This window comes from Cyrtonyx montezumae, unplaced genomic scaffold, assembly GCF_038088225.1.
Source record: "Cyrtonyx montezumae isolate F1298 unplaced genomic scaffold, pur_monq_1.0 scaffold_5, whole genome shotgun sequence".
Classification (NCBI taxonomy): Eukaryota; Metazoa; Chordata; class Aves; order Galliformes; family Odontophoridae; genus Cyrtonyx; species Cyrtonyx montezumae.
The window spans coordinates 13,657,499-13,677,457 of NW_027072056.1; the positions used below are offsets into that span (position 1 = coordinate 13,657,499).

At 42.7% G+C, this 19,959-nt stretch overlaps 1 protein-coding gene across 1 annotated transcript in view; it reads right to left on the minus strand.

The window, feature by feature from the left end:
• LPP (LIM domain containing preferred translocation partner in lipoma) overlaps positions 1–19,959 on the minus strand; it is a 370,558-nt gene that overhangs the window by 34,528 nt on the left and 316,071 nt on the right. Inside the window, exon 11 of the mRNA XM_065748152.1 lies at positions 11,201–11,370. Within this exon, the coding sequence (XP_065604224.1) occupies positions 11,201–11,370 (170 nt within the window). The remainder of the gene's footprint in view (positions 1–11,200; positions 11,371–19,959) is intronic.

Here is a 19,959-nt window from a genome sequence, read left to right on the forward strand (position 1 = left end):
CGGTAGGCACAATATGGTGGCCAGCCTGCACTCTGTCACATCACAGTCTCCTGGTGAAGACTGAAGGCTCAACCTCTCTTTGTTCCCTGCAAAGCTGCGTCACATGCTGCAGCCCTCCAGACTGCTGAGGAGTGAGGCCACAGGGCACCTTCAGGGCTGCCAACAGAATCACAGAACCATTAAGACTGCAAAAGACCTCTAAGACCATCTAGTCCAACTGTCCACCAACCACCAATATTGCCCACTAACCCATGTCCCTAAATACCGTATCTAGCCTTTTCTTAAACATCTCCAAGGATGGTGACTCCTCTACCTCCCTGGGCAGCCCACGCCAGGGCTCTCTTTCTGATACCTTTTTTCCTAATATCCAACCTGAACCTCCCCTGAAGGTGTGCACCCTTCATTTACCTTACTCTACCCACAAGGAAACAAAAAGAAAGGCTCCTAAGAGGAGCAACTGACTGCAAATTGCCAGGGAGATTGGGATGTCAAACAAATATTTTTCTTTTCACAACAGAGCATAAATATTTGGCAGCACATTTAATTTAAAAAGTCTAAAAGTTACTCAAATAGAGCGAGAAACGTTGCTGTGATGTTCACTTGCTTCCTAAAATATGACCAGTCACAGATGGCTTGCTGTAGGAAATATTAAATAATTTTTTAAAAGTGTTGTCTGGCTTTAACACAGATTGCATTTACACAGATACCTCTGTTGGTGGAACGCCAAGATGGTGTATTGGTTCGAACATGTCCTTAAACAAAAAGCTACATTGTCAAGAGCTAATGGAATATCCATCCTTAAAATCCCAATTCCTGATAACATCTGAAAGTTAATTTACATTTCAACACTCTTTTTAAACTTGCTGTATATTTCCCCTAACAAGCGAGGGAAAATATCCAGGTTTGGGTGGTTTTGGGCACCACAACCACTATTTGTTTAGATTTTTGGAGTAGTTTGAAAATACCTATATAACGAGTGTTAGGTAACACTAGAATCGTGGAACAACATAAGGCCCAGCCAGCAGCCTTAGGGAGTCCAACAGCATGGATGTAAATACGATGAGCCACAGTGCTGAGCTATCAAATGTTAGCAGACCAGCTTCAGCCAGGCAATAAAACCAAAACAAAGCAACACAAAGATCTTTTCCAGTCCCCAGCATTTGCAGCCGCCCGTTCCTAGGGTGCCTGAAGAAGCCTCTCGAATCCCTGCTTTACACTTGATTGCTGCTCTACAATTCAACACGTTACAGAGGTTCTTGTGCAGAACATTTCACAAAACTGTGAAAGCCCTGGGAGAGACGGGCACGTTGCATGCCATTTGCCACCGGTTCCACGTCCCTGAACGTCTCGCAGCGTCTCAGAGCTGTGGGTGAGTCTGCTCAGAGGGTCGCAGTCAGGTCGCTGTGAAAAACCCACGCGGTGCTCTTGTGTCACATATTTGTCAGGAGACAGCAGGAAAACAGCCAGGGAAATGCAGGGGCAGTGTTGTGCAGATCTGAGCACTGCAAACCATCCGGACTGCTGCCTGCTCCCTGCTGCACGGGGCCATCGCTGCCTCAACACAGCAGATGTCCTCGGGTGACGGGTGCAGGCTCGCGGCCTGCAGGTCTCACTGCCTCCGTTACCTAACGCCATAAAAGCCGCCAGTGCACAATCGCCGCTTGTCCCCAGCAAATGCAACAGCTAAGCACTACCAGATCCAAGCTATAATCTGCTCCTCCTTCTGCCCAAAATACCCCAGTGCATGATTTACCTTTTCTGTCAATATTACACTTGGCCCAGGGCTTTATGATCAGCACAGCTGGGAGAGAAAACACTTGCAATTTGCTTTTACCCTCCACGAGCACCGAACGCTCACGATACTCTTAGAATCAATAAACTTTTTCTCTTGTCATCATTCATGCTTGTTGTGCTTTCCCTAAACTGGCACGATTTTGTTTTTCTAACCAGAAATCTACCAAGCCCATTGGGGTTTGTGTGTGTGCAATGGCAAGTTAAACAGTTTCCTCTCCTGCAAACAAACACTGCACGCAGGCAAACTGATGTCCTGGAGTGAAGCAACAGAGGCAGGACGCTAGAGGGAGGATCACCTCGCAGACTGAGCTTCTGCCAGAGCAAATTCTTCAGTGTGGCTTCACCAAGGAGACGGGTTGAAGCAGAGAGCTGCAAACGCCCGCTTGCCTCCCTGGCAGCCGGGCTTGCAAATTGCTGTCTGGACCAAAGTAAGAGGGCAGCTTGAGTAAGAGTGAGCAAGACAAGGCTTTCTGTTCTCTGAAAGGCTGCTACGGGTAAATCATACCTGCTAAATCCACACACACCCCAGGACAGATTCAGCTTTATTGCTGGCAGCTGTCACAGCCTGGCTGCAAGGCCAGGGCTTTACCAGCAGCTCTGCAAGCATAACACCACTGATGCAAAACAACCAAGAGTTCTTGCTAACTGTATTAACCCGGTATTTTCTTAGGTGAGTTCTGACTTATCTCTGGACACTGTGACATTCTGACATTACCACACTGAGCAGGACAGCACAACTCAGTAATACATGGATCTGACGGCAATGCACACTTAGATTGCAGGACGTCTTCCAAACAAATCACGGTCTTTCCAAAACAACTGCATTCAGCAGTTTGAAACAGTAAGTAACTACACAAGGCTGTAAGCAAGCAGTAAGACTCATGGAAGGGAACTGTCATGGTACCTCCCACCCTCCTGACCTTCCAGGAGACCTCACTCATCTTCCAGCTGCTTAGTCCCATTCATTTAATACCAGTGGCCAAGTTCACTGACTGCAGAAGTTTGAGGAGGGGAAGAAAAGAAAGCTAACTCCTCTTGAAGATCTCTGCAGGCTGAACTGTAAGTAGGCAGGACACTGGGACATGGGAGGCTCACACTGCAGGCTGTGCTTGTGGTCCTGGGCAAGTTACTTGAGATCAGAAATAGAGAAAGCAGGGCCAGAAAAAGACCCCTTGATCAGCCCTTACCCAGAAAAAGCTCAATCAGTTCTTCACCATCTTTTACAGATGTCTGCATCACCTGCCCTTGAAGGTGTCCCAACAACAGAGATTCATGCCCCATCTTAACAAACAGCTTTTAATTTTTCTGCAGACATTTCTCTACATGCAGTAGGTAGGCAATGTCACCACCCTCTCCACCCACCTGCTGCTGTTTACCAGGAAGGTATTTTTTAGATGGAGACTACTGCCTGTTGTTCACTAGCTCATCATAAGGATAGTTTATTAAACAGAGTGGGATATCTAGATGCTATTCAGGTAGCAAAAAGAGCGAAAGCAGCAAATAGCATTGAGAAGGCAACAAACCACAGTCAAAAGAAAAGCAGAGATGAGTGCTACAAGCCCTAGACATGGCTTGCCACATAATATCCATCTATACTTAACTGCAAATGAGGAAGATTTTCACACTACTACAAGGATGCTCATGCATAAGACTTTTTTCCTTCCTTTCCAAGCTGCTTCTGCTCTGAAAGGCATACACAAGCATTAGACTACTAAGGGGAAATCTCAACACAGCTTGAAGTCATTGCTAAATCACTTCACTGTTCCCTCCACCACAGTATAATCCATAAGCAGATGTATAGCCAGGAGCCATTAAACTCCTATGGTCCTACAGAAAGCGTGACTATTTTTTTCCTAAGAATACACAGTTAGTGGAATTCACCCTGTGAGGTGAGAAATTACCGAGTGGCAGCAGCCGGTCCTTCACAATGTCATCTTATTTCAGTCATACCAAGAACTCTCTTCACAAAGTTTTTCATGGTATAGTTTTTCTAGATTGGAGATGTCAAATAAATGTTTACTTTATAAAATCAAATACGAAAGATGTCTGTAATCACAAAAGCTTGAGGCAGAGACTCAAGACAACTGAAGTTTCTGGAGCTGCCAACATACACAGGAGGAAAGATCTGGATTCTACCAAGCCACCGCAGACCTCTTGAGCAAACCCAAGCATAGAGGAGGAATCTTCACCTGATACAGACATACTCTTGCAGATATCTCACACTTCCCCATGGCCTACAGTCCATCCATCTCCAGCAATGCTTTGATCCACCAAGACATCCCTGACCTAGTTAATCAGTCCCACTTCACGGTCAATCTTACAACACACCTCTAGATGCTCTGGTAACTTTCAGAAATATCTCCCAACAAATGTTGTTACCATCAAGTTGTTTTACCCTGCAACCCACAGCCAGTCTTCCTCTTAAGCAATACTTCACTCAGTTCTCCGGAAAGTCAATTACACCAAGGTGGGGCCTCATCCTCTCAATATCTTTTTCAATCAGTTGCCTTTATTACTAGTGAACAACATGATGGCAAACAGTAACTGTAGGCTGAAAATAGGGTACACAGCACCCTTAAACCCCTCAGATGATTCAGACTGGTTAGCCAAACAGATCCTGCTGCGCTAAGAATAATTTTATTGTCTTTATACTATACACAGCAGATGGACATCTGATCCACCTCAGAGAACCTTCTGCCAAGGTGAGCCCAGTGCAATTCTTGATACGGCTGATGCTGCAGCATCTTCTAAGAGATCACTGGAGTTTTTCCTCAGTTCACAGACTTCTTGCCTTGTCCTTGTTAGATAGTGAGATGAACTGGCCCTACCTTCTTTGATATGACCCTTTGAGTCTCTAGAGAGCTGCTACACAGCATACCTCATCATCTCATGGTAGGCTTTCTCCCCTTTATAATTCTGTTTTAGAAAGGAGGTTACTGAAAAATTCTGCCTACTCCTTCAGAAAGAAACCTTTTCCTTCTGTTTAGTGACAAAACAAGAAGCATGACCCAGCCTTTGTAACAGCTGTCAGGCCACTGAAAAGAAAAGATGTATGCTTCATGGGTCAGCTAAGTTCAGCATCTACCCCAGTTATGATAGAAGCTGCTTCACTGACATTCTCTCACACACATTTTTGTATCTTGCAGACTTGGACTCCTGGAAGCTCCAGGGACAGTTTCTGTAATTGCACCCTGTTCTCCTCTATTTTACGCTCTAAATGCAAAAGACCATTTACCACTCAAAGTAGAAGCACCAAGCTTATGCCTACCTAATCTCCCCCAGCTTCCATACAAAAACTATAACTTAGGTGATACTAATAGTAAGAACTGTTAAAGTCTCACAGATTTGTTTTCAGTTTCCATAACGCTGACCAGTTACCAGGAGTTTTACCCAAGAAAAAGGGGACAGACTCTCTAGCAGGGCCTGTTGTGATAGAACAAGGGGAAATGGTTTCAAACTAAAAGAGGGGAGATTCAGACTGAATATGAAGTAGCAACTTTTTTTTTTTTTTTTACAGTAAAGGTGGTGCTACAATGGCACAGGTTGCCCAGAGAGGTGGTGGGTGCCCAGATCCTGGACAGGGCTCTGAGCATCTGATGGAGCTGCAGGTGTCCCTGTTCATTGCAAGGGTTGGACCAGATGGCCTTTAAAGGTCCACTCCAACTCAACTAATTCTACGATTCTAAGAAATTACCAGCTGGGTCTATACTAATAAAATTACCATGTCTAATAGCCAACAGGATTAAAACATGCCTGTAAGCAAATCAAGGCTCTGGTCCAGCTTTGTGTCTGCAATGCCCACGGACCTCCTCCACTGAGGGTATGGAATCCAGGGCAGGAGACCACTGCCTCCAAGCTGCATCCCAGTTCCAGCAGCTGAGATGAAATGCTTTTAGATCCACAGGTCACAGGTTCAGCTTCCCTGCTGCTGATGACTCAGGCAGGAACGCAGCACTAAAACTAGCAACACCAGCTCTTTTCCAGGAGGACACTGAAGAAGAGCACTGATCTCAATGAAATATTTCGAGGGCAGAAAAATTCCACCACGTAAAGAGTGCATGACTTCTTTTTAGTTTATTTTATATTTTTGTTCCAGTTGTCATCTTGAATTCAAACTCTTTGGAAAGCAGGCATAATAGTCTTAATGATCCCATTGAGCAGTTTAAATTCAAATTGTGGAGCACTCGCAATACCACGCTGGCAGCACTTTCCATAAATTACTCTCAAATTCAATACGTTGCTTGACAAAAACAAGAATAAAGGGCTTTTTACTTTAAAAAGAAGAAAACTTGTATCATGAAAAAAAATCTTTAAATTATAGTTTGTCTTTTCTGGTCCAATTTAAATTGTTACATGGTTGCTAAATTAGTGCTGTAATCTCTCCTTACAAATTGCAGAATTATTTTAAAAATAGATATGATTTTTCTGTAGGGATCAACCTCACTTTAAATCATACACATGGAAGGTACCTGCTCTGGCATAGCCATGCTTGTGCACACAGTCAGGTTTACAACACCAGATGCACTAAAGCCAGTATCAGTTTTTACCAAAGTAATTTTTATCAGTTTCCATAAGCACAAATGAAGGTTGGAAAAGACCATTAAGATCATCTTGTCCAACCCCAACCACCTCCACTGACCCACATCCCTCAGCACTGCATCTCCACAGTTCTTGAAGGCTTCCATGGATGGTGACTCCACCACCTCCCTGGGCAGCTGTTCCAGTGCATCACTACTCTTTTGGAGTTCTCCCTAATATCCATTCTTCTACTGAACTACAGTCTTGATAGGCCAGAAAGCCAGAAGTTAATAATTTCAAGGTTTCCACCTCATGCTACTACTTCTGTGTACAAAAATACACAACTGGTGAAAAGAAGTGGAGTGCTACAATCCTGTGTTTAAAGCTGGAGAATAGCAGCGGTCAGGGTGATAGGTGATGCAAAATTCTGTCCCTTTCAAGTAGTCCCATCACTACACTGCTATGGAAAAATGAACCTCACCCTGTAAAATCCTTGCAAGTGGTCTTTGGGATAGAGTTTAAGGTTATACTCTCAATACCTCTCACTGGGCAGTAGAAACAGTCAACCTCCATCCCCATGTCTCCAAACAGAATAGCAGAGCATGCTCTCTGTCTTCTCCTGCTTTAGGCAGACAGAGAGGCATGAGTCACAGTTTCTTCCTCCTTCAATCTCTCCTCATTTTCAGACCACAACTTTTCTGAACTCCTTTTCATTCGACTATGGCTATTTCTGCTTCCTCATCTCCTTCACACTGTGACACTTCCTTCGGGTCCAGCAGTGGTTTGCATTGACTCAGACAAGGCACAAGAAATAAGCCACCAGGAGCATCTGCCAGATCATGCCGCTTTCTGTGCTAAGTGCAGGTGCTCAGCACCTCTCAGCCCTCAACCTCATAGAGTTTACCTCTCACTGTCAACCGCCAAACAGCCAGGAAAGGGGATAAAGAACAGAGGGAAATTTCCATGTCCTGGTGAAAGTCATCAGGACATCAAAGAACACCCCATTCACAAAACAGCAGCATCACCCTTGCCAAACTGGTGGGTCTGGTTAACCTTGTGTTCAGTCCTTAAGATAATACTGTATTTGGAAAGCAGACAGCTGGCATTGCTCTAACATCTTGCTCTTCAATCTTTTATAACAACAGTTCCACTGATATTACTCTTAACCTTTTCTATGCACTGAGTCCAGTGCTAAAATCTCTACAGCTACTTAGAAGCAAACCAAATGTCTGGCTTTTTTTTGTTTTTTGTCGTCAGTAATTTGTCCTGTAAGGGAGGGGAGAAGTGTACTGATAACATATTGCAGACATTGTATTCATCACATGTACAACAGCGAACTGGTTACAATGGAAACTCTATTGTGATATTTCAGATGTTGCTTGACTGTCATAATGACCACAAGACATCTGCTTCCTATTAACACTTTATTTTTTTTTACAGTTGCTTTTAGCTGAGCAGGAGCAGAAGTGTCTTAATGGAGAAGACTGGTACTCTTTTAGAAATCACATTAATAATGAAAGAATCCTTGGATGTAGAGCAAAACCAGCAAACACATTGGCAGCAGATCTCCCTGCATTCATAAGGAAATATGATAGTGACCAGCTTTTGGGTAGGGGAAATTTTTTGTCAAAGAAATGAACTCCAGTATTCAAATTGCAGTTAGTAAACATTTTCAGACAGGTGATTGACTTCCTTTGATGTTAATTCACAGACTCTTGGAGAATTTCTTCTTAAATGGATCACTAATGAGATCAGAAACAAAAGCAAAAAACAACACTTCTGCAGGCTATTTAAGCCTGGTACTGACTAAATACTAATTAAACACAGCTCTTCACAGTAATCTTAATTATGTCTTCACCCCACCACATCTAAGAAGAGTCATGTAACAAACTGAGAAGATTAGCCAATTCTAACTGTTGAAAAAAGTGTATTTTTATTTTTGCATTGTTTTTCAATGTGTGTATGGCCATGAGTCACACAAGGGAATTATTAAAAACAAGAATTCATGAATTTATATACCAAGACCAGGCAAATTAATTGGAGTTGACTTTCTTTAATATTAATGCAGCAGCTTGGCCTAGTGGTTTTCACAACAGGTCAAGAGTTTTGAACATGAGGAGACAGGAATATGGGTAGAAATCAGTATGAATTAGGCAGACCAGTAAATAAGCATTATCAATTAACTCAGATCTATACCAGTTGAGAATCTTGTTTCCAGAGCCGGCCACACACACTGGTTCACTGCACAGCCTCAAGTCAGGCATGCAGGCCCTACTTTCCATAGGGATTCAGACTCGCAGGAACATAAGACTGGGATCTTCAGTCCCATTATTTTATACAGAACTCTGCATTTCCAGGTTATTTTCAGAGAGTGGGACTTGAAAAAGCTCAAAAAAAAAAAACCCCAAATCAGCAGCAAAATCCTTAAGCACAAATTACATTTTAGACAGGTGATTAACTCTAACTGATTTCAGTATGACTGCATCACACATCTGAGCACAACAGTGTTCAGACCATGCCCCAGCAATTTAAAGTCCCCAAGTCCATTTGCAAGAGCAACCTGCAAACCTAGCCCAGGCCCTCAGCATACTCAGACACTCATCATCCCAGTAAAGCCAACGCAGACATCATTTCATCGAAAAATCAATCAGACATAACTCTGACACAGATGTCTTTGAGCCTAAGTAGCACAACAGGGGCCCAAACCCTTCAAAAATCTGACCTTAAGCACAGCAAATCGTTGAGCTGTCTGAGGGCTAACACGACTTCCCAACACTTGCTTCTTCCAGGAGTAATAGGCTGATATTTGCTTGGGTTATTTATCTTTGTTCCATCAGATTGCCAGGTTCCTCCTTTCCATTCCTCACTCACAGTACTAGCTGTCAATCTACACATACTTATCAGTAGGACCACCCTTTCCCCTACACGAGCAGCAGCAGATGGATTCAGAAGTGTTTTGGGTTAAGTCCATAACCCCTTTTTTTGTGGATTGCATTGGTAAGCATTTAAAGGCCCCTTCTGATTATATAAGAGAAAGCTATTATACGTTTACTCATTGCTCTGTACTCAGAGCTGCAAAGCCGTATCGAGGAACATACAAACGCAGATGCAACCAGGCAATTATCATTCCTTTATCCCTTAAATAGATAGAAGATAAATTTGAAAGAAAATGAGAAACAGAATCCTTCTTCCTTTCCTTTTTTTTTTTTTTATCCTTTTATCTCCCAATGTAGGAAGTTTACTGAACCCTTGCCAACAACTCACTCAGGCTAATGAAGTGTATAAGTAATGGGATTAAATAATCTTAAACCATTACTACAGTGGCTAATGCAGATGTTTTCCCAAACTAAAGCAGATGAGTAGTGAAGAATGCCTGCTTGATTTAAAAAAGAGGAAAAGCATCAATCTGCAAGCAGATGAAGTAAATTCCATCCTGAAGTGAATGAGATGTTTAACTTGTTGTATGAAGATGCTCCCACTGCATTATGAACACACCTTCCTGAAATCTGCAGTGCTTTGCATCTGGTCACCAAACTTCCTAAGAAATTAGAATTTTTAATCATACAATCATTTCACTGAAAACAGAAAACAAAAAAAAGAAAATAATGTTTAAGGGGTATATTTTCAATCAAGAAATCATTTATGTTTTAAAAGTCAATTACTGTGACTCACTTATCACTGCTACTGCAAATAAGACAAATCTGCCCTCTCTGTATTCAGTATTTCCACAATAATCCCACAGAAAAGTCTTTGCAGAAATAGAATGAAGTCATTGGGTAACAGTGGCATTTTCAGAAATATCTATTATTTCTTTAATTATTGGCATACTAGAAAGTTTCTGCTTTCAAAAATATGGTCTAATTATGGAAAGATCTCAGTCAATTTCATCCCCCCCCAAAAAAAACCAAACAAAACTCCACCATCTGTGTAAATAAAAGGTGCTATGCAGCATGCTGGTAAGCACATCAGCTTTCACAAAATCTTGCAAGACGATACAAAGAGGAAGAACTTGCATGCTGTAGTTACCAACCTTAAACTAGATTTCAGTTTAAAACAAGCTTGATTTAACAGTAAGCAAGAAAATCAATAGTTTATAAAAAGGACTCTAATTTCAAGGTTTAAAGGAAGATCCATCAACGCGTTAAGAATGTTCTGGAGCTTTTCTTATTCTAGATTACAGACCTTTCCCCAGCATACTGCTAGACTAAGGTCACAGCAAGGTAAGGCCTCAGGCACATTATGTGATGTTTCTTTAATTTACATCTGTACAACAGGTTCTAACCGTCTCTTATGGGAGCCTCTTAAAAGGTGCAGTTAATTGTTTGATTTAAGAGCTTGTTAGAGGCATAAAGTAAAATTTTAGGATAAAGTAAGCTTCAAAAGATATCCAATCCAACAGCCGTTAGTTCAGTGGAAAGACTTCCATTAGCTCCATTAAGAAACACAGAAGTCACAATTTCAGAAGTTTTAGCACTATCTTGAATCTCATCTCCTACATTTTAGTGGGTACCAACATCTCTAAGGGTTTTGGTAACAGATTTCTGAACACAGAAAAGCTTATCAGAATAACACCATCTCTTAAGAATCACTGCATTGCCTGCTCCCTTCAGATCTGGAATCATCAGCAAAATAACCTACTGCCCTTGCTTTGGCCACTTCATTTCACAGCGTGGACAGAACAGTAAATGAAGTTAATCAAGGAAGCTGAAGTGACCTGAAATCTTCTGAAGACCACAGGAAAACTAGTGCCCATTGGTTTGCCATGAGATTGCCTGGTTTTGGCTTTAAGGCAACAGTACAACAACGAAGAAAATAAATGCTTCTGATGTCTATGCCTTAAAAACTAACAGACAAAAAAAAAAACAAAACCCAAAACACAAGTACTTACAATATAGCAGGGTTCACAGTAGGCTTTCTTCTCTACTGAGTAGAAAGGCTGCCCCCTCAGCTTGTTGTTGCACGTCATGCAGGTGAAGCACTCCACATGGAAGACTTGATCCATAGCTGTGCAGCCAGTGCCTTCCCCAACAACATTCTTCCCGCAGCGAGCACAGCAGCCTGTCACCAGAAGGAAGGAACATGGGTCAATGCAAGCTCCCATCCTTAGCTAGGGAGAAGGTACTCCTGAATACTTCCACTGCACAGAAGGCAGCAGGAACACAGCAGCTCAGCCAGCATAGGGGCAATTGATGCCACTGCTGGCAATAATCTAGCACACTGGAACACACTCCAGTGCTACCCTGCTACCCTATATGAAACTATCCTTAGAAGCTTGAAACTGGCTCCCAAAACTACACAGAAATCTCTGCAGCTGGTGCTTCTAGATAACAGTCATCATAAAGAGCCTGAGCCTCAGATGCAAAGCATTCACTTACCATCTAACACAGCTATATAGTCAAACTCAACTACTCAGCTAGATGGCATGAACCTGTGCTGAAAGCCTAGCCTCCACATGAAAGGATTTTGTGGTAGGATGCCTCATCAAGCTGCCTGGTGGCAGCACAGTTTTTACAATTTAAAGAGTCATTTTTGCTTGTACAGCTTAAACCAATTGTCTCAATAGAGCCAATTATACTGGCAAAAGGATTTTACTTTTTATGCTTTTACCAGTATATCAATCCTTATACTCTTGCTAGTGTGCTGGTACTGAGCTAGTTTATATTTTAAACACAGGGTAGTAGCCTAAGACTAAGTGATTACAAAGAGTGCAATACCATCTCCTACATGGAAAAGTGACTTTTTTTGTGTTTGAAAATTCATATTGACTAAGATACTATCTATTCAAAGACCAAAATCATTCCTCAAGAAACTGATGTGCAAATACTTGGTTCTCACCATAAGCCAAGAAAAGTGGATCAGAAACTACTAACAAGGGTAAAGGCAAGTCCTAAGAACTATAGTTGTTTCTGAGAAAGATCCCTAATGCAACGTGAACAAAAACATAACCTGCCTGGATACCTACCTGTCTGACCTGGTGTAGGGAACCTGCTTTGGCAGGGGTTTGGACTCGATGTTCTCTTGAGGTCCCTTCCAACCCCTATGATTCTATGATAACAGAAAAATGATGCAGGAGCACACAAAGGAGGCTTGCTGCCTTGTTTACATTGTTGCTGAAAACATTACATAGCAGAGGTGAAGAGAGAATTCCAGAGCAAAAGGGTTTCTTAGATAACAGGAAAAGACCTTTTTCTAGAGAACACTGCAGTGCTGAGATGATAAAGAAGAGTAGGTGTATGCATACCTTATGTGAAAGGCAACCATTTAAGCTAAACTGTGGTATCATGTGCAGATTTGATGTTCTTGGTCAGCAGTCATGGAAGGAAGTTACCCTGCACAGCATGGCCCCACCAAAGGCAACAGTGCAGTTATGCTCTGGGGCTTCACTCAGAAAAGCATCCGTGATGTCCCCAGTCGTGGGACCCTGCACCCTTCCTCAGTGAGTGAGGTAGTGTGGATGATGAAAAGTGGGAAGGACAGGAGGAAAATAAGAGCTCAAGTGAGAGCAGGAAGGCAGACCTACTCATAAAGACACACACAAGTAATACGTACCTAGTAATAACTAAGTAATCCAGCAGTGATACAGTGTTCTCTCACACTATGGCGTGTGCTTATTGACTTTTCCAAACAAATAACTGCAAAACTTCCTACAAGGTCTAGCGCAAGTCCTGTCACTCCAACCACAGGGCAGCTGCCCCTGAGCAGTGGGACAGCTTCCAGTACACACATCCTCACATCTTTGCCCCTGCCTAACCCAGCCTTCAGTGCACTGTACACAGGGAACAAGGCACGTGAGCTACTTTTCTATGTGGCAAGATCCTACAGATACCTTGTCTGAGCAATGTGGAGAGAGGTTACCAGGCAAATGAAGACAAGTCTGGAACCTCCTTCAAATAGGAATTAATGGATATTGTTTTTAAACTTTAATTTCTTTAGCATTTGTTATTAGTGCTTTGACAGTGTTGTGCTTTAATCAGTGCACTGTGAGCCCTTGTGAGGGTTCCTCTTTTACAAGCAGAGAAGGAATGCAGGCTTCCCAGCATGGCGATGAGGCTACAGAGCATGGGGGAAGAATGGAAGAAAACATGAGAATTTGGAAAAAGCAAAAAACAAAACAAAACAAAACAAAAATTCCCCCTGGAAAGAACCGTCGGAGCAGTACTTCTATGGGAAAGAGGCAGAAGAAACCTACTGTACACAGCACAGGAATTGGACGTACAGCAGGAGAGCATTGCTTGCCCTCTGCATGGACAAGACTGAGTTGCTCCAGGGCCTTCTCCAAACTGCTCATGTAGCGGGGCTGTAATATGAAGAGACGTCTGGGGAGCAGTTAATATCTCCATATATAAAACATGAAATTGAAAGCTATTAGTGTATTACTTTACACAGTGTTTTTCCAGCGGGAATATTCCGCTGAAGAATTTATTTTCCCTGGTGTGCCATTCTGTGATCATCCGGTATTATTTTTATGAGGCATTTGGACACAGAATAATGTAGTGTCTATGCAAACACTTCTCAGCTTTCTTTGTTAACATCTGAGTAGAACATGTGGGAATCTTTTCTTCCCTCCTCCTCACATTCATAATTTAGCCACTCTCGCATACTTCAGCATTTATGTCCCCCCTTGACCAAGACATCTCTCCACTCACTGCAGAAGCTGTCTATATGTAGATCATACTTCTGGCTGCACTTCTCACATCGGGAAATCTTGGTCTGTTTCCTAGCTTAGGCATGTACTCTTGTAATCCCTGGCAAGCCACTCAGTGCCTTTGTACCTCTGTCCTCCCTTTGAGCGAGGGGCATAAAGACATCTTCTTCTCTGTCTCCAAAAGGTGCCCTGAGGCAACATTCCTGCACGCCTCTCAGGCATTCCCCAGCTTTGCTGCTGGTGGCCAGGTACAAACCAAAGAGCAGCACAACACAGATCTTAGCCAACTTCTCCCCTTGAAGTTGGTATTTCCTTAGGCTTTCCTTCCTCTTTCTGGGTTTTTCCACAGAAGATTACCATTCAGGCAGCAACAGACTTAGCCCATCGACATTTATGAGAAGTCCAGCTTCTGCTGTTATGTACACAGACAGAAATGCTACTGTAAACCCTCACACAGGAAAGCTTAAAGAAAGCTTCCTTTTTCATAAGTTTATATGCAAATTGTAGTGCTGTGGCCTGGAGCAAACAATGTTTTTCATGAGACATGGCCACTCCAGTGAGAATCAAAACACAAGCTCTGTGCCTAGCAACACCACCAACTGACTCACTCGCCCGAAGGATAAGAGCAAGTAAGCCAAAATATTCAATCTGGGAGCTTACAGTTGGGCATCTGGATCCAAGCAAAGGCACAAGGGTGAATACACTAGTGATGGTTTGCAGCAATACAGCTGTTAGTCAGCACCTTCTGCAGACTTCGGTGCCACCTGTGAACTCGCATGTCTTCTGCAAAGCCAGGTTGCTTCTCCCAACTCCTGTGTCTTACTCAAATTTGGCTGAAAATGGCTAATAGTTTCAAGAGCTGTTGGTGAGGGAGGAACTGACAAACAAGATAGGCACATGCACACAGGCAGCGTGATTGCACAAGCCTCATTTCCTTAGAAAACCAGAAAAACCCCACCAGAAACAATGCATCTATCATTATGTCTGATAAAAACAAAACAAAGGTCTGCCTTTCCTGTGTGCCAGTTACCAACGGCAAAGGTATTTGTGGTTGGATTCACCACAATTAAGTGCCCACACATGTTCCCCATTTTAATATTTTCACACTGGGTGAAATAACCCAGCTTGTTGTGTGCAGAATACCCATGAGTGAATACAGAACAAGTTGCACTGCTTATTGAGAAAGAAGTAGCAAAGGCAAAGCTTGCAAGACTCAAGAACAAACAGATTGCATAAAAAAAGATTACACAAATAATCTAAAAGAAAAATAGCAGGCAGAGTATTAGAGTAGAAACACAGAACAACGTGACCCATTTGCTTCCCACAGAGACAAATAGCACTTAAAAGGCACCTTAAAGACAAAGGACAAAATTAGTACTAAACTGCATGAAGATGAAACTATGTCATTTCAACATTCTTCTTTGGCCCCTCCAGCTCTTTTTAGGTCCCTGGGTCAAGATAATTTTGGCAAAACTAGAAGGTGATATGCTGGCAGCATGCCTGGGAGACTGGAGTCCTTCAATGTTATATGAAATAGGTTCATAACCTTGGCTGTAACCTTCCTTCGTCACAGCCTGGCTGCCACATGTTGGTCTTACCTTGGGGGACAGTAAGAGGTGCCCACAGAGGCTTCCCTGCTGAAATGGCTGAAAATGCCATCATTACTCAGTGGGTCATAGGGAAAACTTTAGCTGAAAGGGAACATCAGCTCCTGTACTTCATTCAGAAACCACATTTACTGTCCTCAGTAGCATAAGAAATACTGCAAATCCAAACAGACAGGGGGAACTTACACGATGCCATGTTCCAGCTTACTGTTATTTTATTTCTATCATTATATGTTTTTTGCTTATACTATCACTCTGATGCTCTGATTGTGGAAAAGCTCAGTCAGCAAGGAAAATTGTGGTCTCAGCGCTCAAAATGTTTTACTATTGACTAGCAATCTGTAGACAGTCCAGCCAAGGAAAAGGTTAAGGAAGAATTTGAAAGAGGATCTGGAGGGAGTTTGAGAGAAGTTTAATGGGATGATTCTAAGGAAAGGACAAAGACAGCACAAAAGGGAAACATAAGTGCCTGAAGATTCAACAGAGATACCTGCAGACGGGAAAGATGAGTTGAGATGTCACTGGAGAATACAAGAGGAAAAACGGAGGGAATAGGTCACTACAGGCCACACAAGTAAAGACAAGAAGCTTCTGTTTCATCTGATGCAGAAATGAAACTAGAGGGATGATTAAAGAGTCAGCGACAATCTGGCCTAAGTGACAAGCCAGAGAGTGATCTCTGCAGCTGCATTCCAGTTGAGCATGAAGAGGGAGAAATTGCATTTTTAGAAAAGGATATTGCAGAGATTCAAGGTCACTAGAGCTTGGATGCAGGTTTTATATTTGAAGATGAATAGCAATGGCCATAATCTGAGCTCTTATTCAGCAAGATTCTTAAGATTTGGCCAGAGTCTGGGTGTGATCTGTAGATGAAGGATTAGGTATAGGCCGTCCAAACTTATCTTGGACATGAGTCACTTTTAAATGTCAGATTAAGAATGTGAGCCAATCAGACAAACATCCACCACTAAAGAAGGATGGTACATGCCATACCAGTGCTTCTGGCATAACACTCTGACAGCAGTCACACTGGAGCCCCATACAGAGGCAGTGTAACTCTGTGCAGCTAGTTTGGAATGGTCCTGTTTGTACATCCAAGGCCTGCATTAACCTTTTGTAGGCTACAGAATTATCTGTCTGTCATGCCTATTTAGACACTAAGCTGCTGGGGACACAGCCATCCCTTGGTATGTGATTTGCATTGCCTAACACAGATAATTCATGCAGTAACAAGAGAGTGAAAAGAGAAGAAAGAAAATGTGCAAGCCTTCTCTCTACAAAGGTTTAAATTCATGAATTCAAAGCATGCATTCAATATAGAGAGGAGATAGGAGATAATTTTCGGATAAAAGCATCGATGTATGGTTCTGCATTTACGGAGATGTGGGGGAAATGTTGACATCTCAACTTCTGCATGATGGAAAAAAATGTTTCCCACCTAACTTCATTGTGGGAATATACCACAAGGTCATATCCTCACTGCCTATCAATTACACAATTTCCCTTGATCAGCTAAGTGTATTCCCTGGTTCTCTCTGCAGTCCTGACACAATATGCAAGAAAGAACTGAAGAAATATTGCATACTGCTTTTACAAAAGTGTACTGAGAACATTTTTAAAATATGTAAATACATTGGACAAAATATCTCACTAAAAGTTCCCCTGGCAGCCTCTAGACACCCAGTATTTCCGCTGTGTTATTTTTCTAATCATCTCTGTTTAGAGTTTGCCAGTGAATGCATTTTAGAGATTCATGACACATTCTACTTTTGGACAGCTTTGAATCAGCTGGCAGTAAATGTGGAAAAATCATTATTCCTAATGAAGAAATATTGATGACAAAACAGCATTTCGAGGACAACGTTGACCATAAGTCAACAATGTAACATGATTTTCCCCTCTCTCCCTCCTCTTTCCTAGTGACTTTTATCCAAGGGTTTTCAAGAATTTCCCAAGCATGTGGGATTCCTCAGGGCACCTAGGCCAGACAGCACATTTATTCCATTTTAAAGGGATACGAGAGCAGAGGTTAATCCATTAGGCTAACAGTGTAACAGCACTGTTACTGTAGCTGCCAGTATACCTTAACGAGATTAAGTCTCAATGGCATAGATCCTGCAACTCAAAAGCACCTAGCATGTTCCTTGATTTGTCCAAATGGAATAAAATAGGAATCTCTAATCCACAAGAGAGTGTTTATTCCATTCCTGTGGAGCATGGGAAGTATGTGTCTAATTGTGATTATATTTGGCAAAGATGCCTTGGTTGTGTCTGTCCTACAGATATTCCAATTATTTTGGCACCTAGGACCTTGCAATATTAGGATGAAGGGAAACCTAAATATTTTCTGTGCATTCTGGAGGAAATGATGATAGTCTTCTCAGCTTTTCTTTGCCTTCCTCACCTATTTTTTATTTTTTATTTTTTTTTGGTTTTGAACTCAGACTTCTCACTGAGAAGGAAGCCCTTGGCAATGGTTTGTTGTGCCAGGATCCCAGTTTGAAGTTCCTCCATTTGACAGTAGCAGGCTGTATGCATCAGTTGTCTTACACTGCCTTTGGACACGAGACAGATTAATCTTAACTCTCTCTTCTTCAGCGGATGTCAGAAACACCATCTTTCACAGTAAACAGAGCTTTATGCTACAGTGTGTGCCTATAACACTTCATACATTAAATCCAAGGCCGTGATTTAATTACTGTGTCCTGGTTATTATGCTTTAACTGCGTTGCACTTGTACTCCAGATGTACAGGTCCCTGCAGTGACCTCGTTGTCATTTGTTCTCTGGTTGTCCAGCAGTAGCTGGTCTCTCATGTTGTTTGGATCCCTTTCCTTCAACAATACAAACTCATATTCTCACTTTGCTTGGCTGCAAAGGTGACACATTCTCTGCATGCCTCAGAGGTCTCATTCCACTCCACACTGCAAAGACACTGCAACTGTGTCGGCTCATGCTGCTAACGCTTCACTGTGCCATTCTGAGTGCTTCTCCATGCTGCTCACTGCATCAGAGCCAGTCACCAGCCCTGAAGATGAATCCTTCCAACATCCGAGGAAGGTGGAGGACTCTTAGGACACCCAATATGCAGATGGGGAACTGAGGCTCACAGAAATTATGTTACTTGCTGAGGGTCACAAATGGAGTTTGTGACAGAGCCAGGAACTGAAACCACATCTTCTCAATCCCAGTCTAGTTTCTTTAACCACAAGATCACCTCTAAAAGGCCTGACAGTGAAAAAGGCTTGCAGCTCAAAAACTCCTGCAATTCAGAGGGAGCTCCCAGCCCCAGCCCTGCTGAACAATCCTGTCTGGGATGTGGTCCTTGGGCAGGCCATGCCATCACTGTCAGCACCGTGGCTGAGTGATACAGAGACCAAGCATGAGAAAGCTCATGCCTGTCCTGCTTCCTCTGTTCAACTCCCACACAGTGATGGTCCCATCCCTTATCCATCTGCATCACTCTTTCCTCATCTCCCTGGTACATGAGAGACAATCTCACCTGCTTCTGATACAAAACAGAGCACAGCAAATGCTTGGCAGTATGGTAGAGGTTCCTTCCTAAACTGTCACAACTGCAATGCATCACTGCCACAAAATAAAGGTTGAGAGAGGAGCATTCCTAATTTTCCCGCAAAGCCACAAAACCTCAAGTTGAATAGGATCTTGAGAGGTCACAGAAACTGTCTTACTGCCTTGAAGGCAGGATCAACCATCTCTACATCATTCTTGACAAGTATTTGTTTAACATGTTCCTAAGAACTTCGAGCAATGGAGTTCCCAACAACCTGGGCAAAGAACTTCAGAGTGCACCTAACCTTCCCACTAGCAAGTCTGTCTTTCCATTGAACCAAAATGTCCCTCACAGTAACATATGCCAAGGCTTTCTCACTTTACTCCCAGTGGACATATAGGACATGTGTGGGCTTGGTTTGGTCCAACCAGTTTTATAGGAAGCCTTTAAAGCATGGATCTGCACGAACCATTAAGAGACATTGCCCCATCCCCAACCCTGGGAGAAACCTTTTCCACGCTCTCCAGTGAAGGTACACATGGACCTGTCTGTGTGCCCAGCTCACCAATGTGGGACCAGGGACCCAACTCGGGTTATCTGCAGTGAGTGTCCCAGCCCAGTGGGGGTCAGTGATGCTCTACTGTATTTAAGGCCCCAGATTTTTATTTTTTTTAAGCATGCTCTGCTTTTTTTTTTTATTATTATTTATTTTTCATTATTGCTATTTGTTACACTATGACAACTTTTTGGCACATGGTTCACCATGTGCAGAGGGGTTGAAATAGAGCTTCAGTAACATCTGGATACACAAGAAAGGGGGGAAGTGGGGGGGGAAGAGTGCAAGACAGGAAACATCCCTCCATTTGCTGATCGATCAAGGAA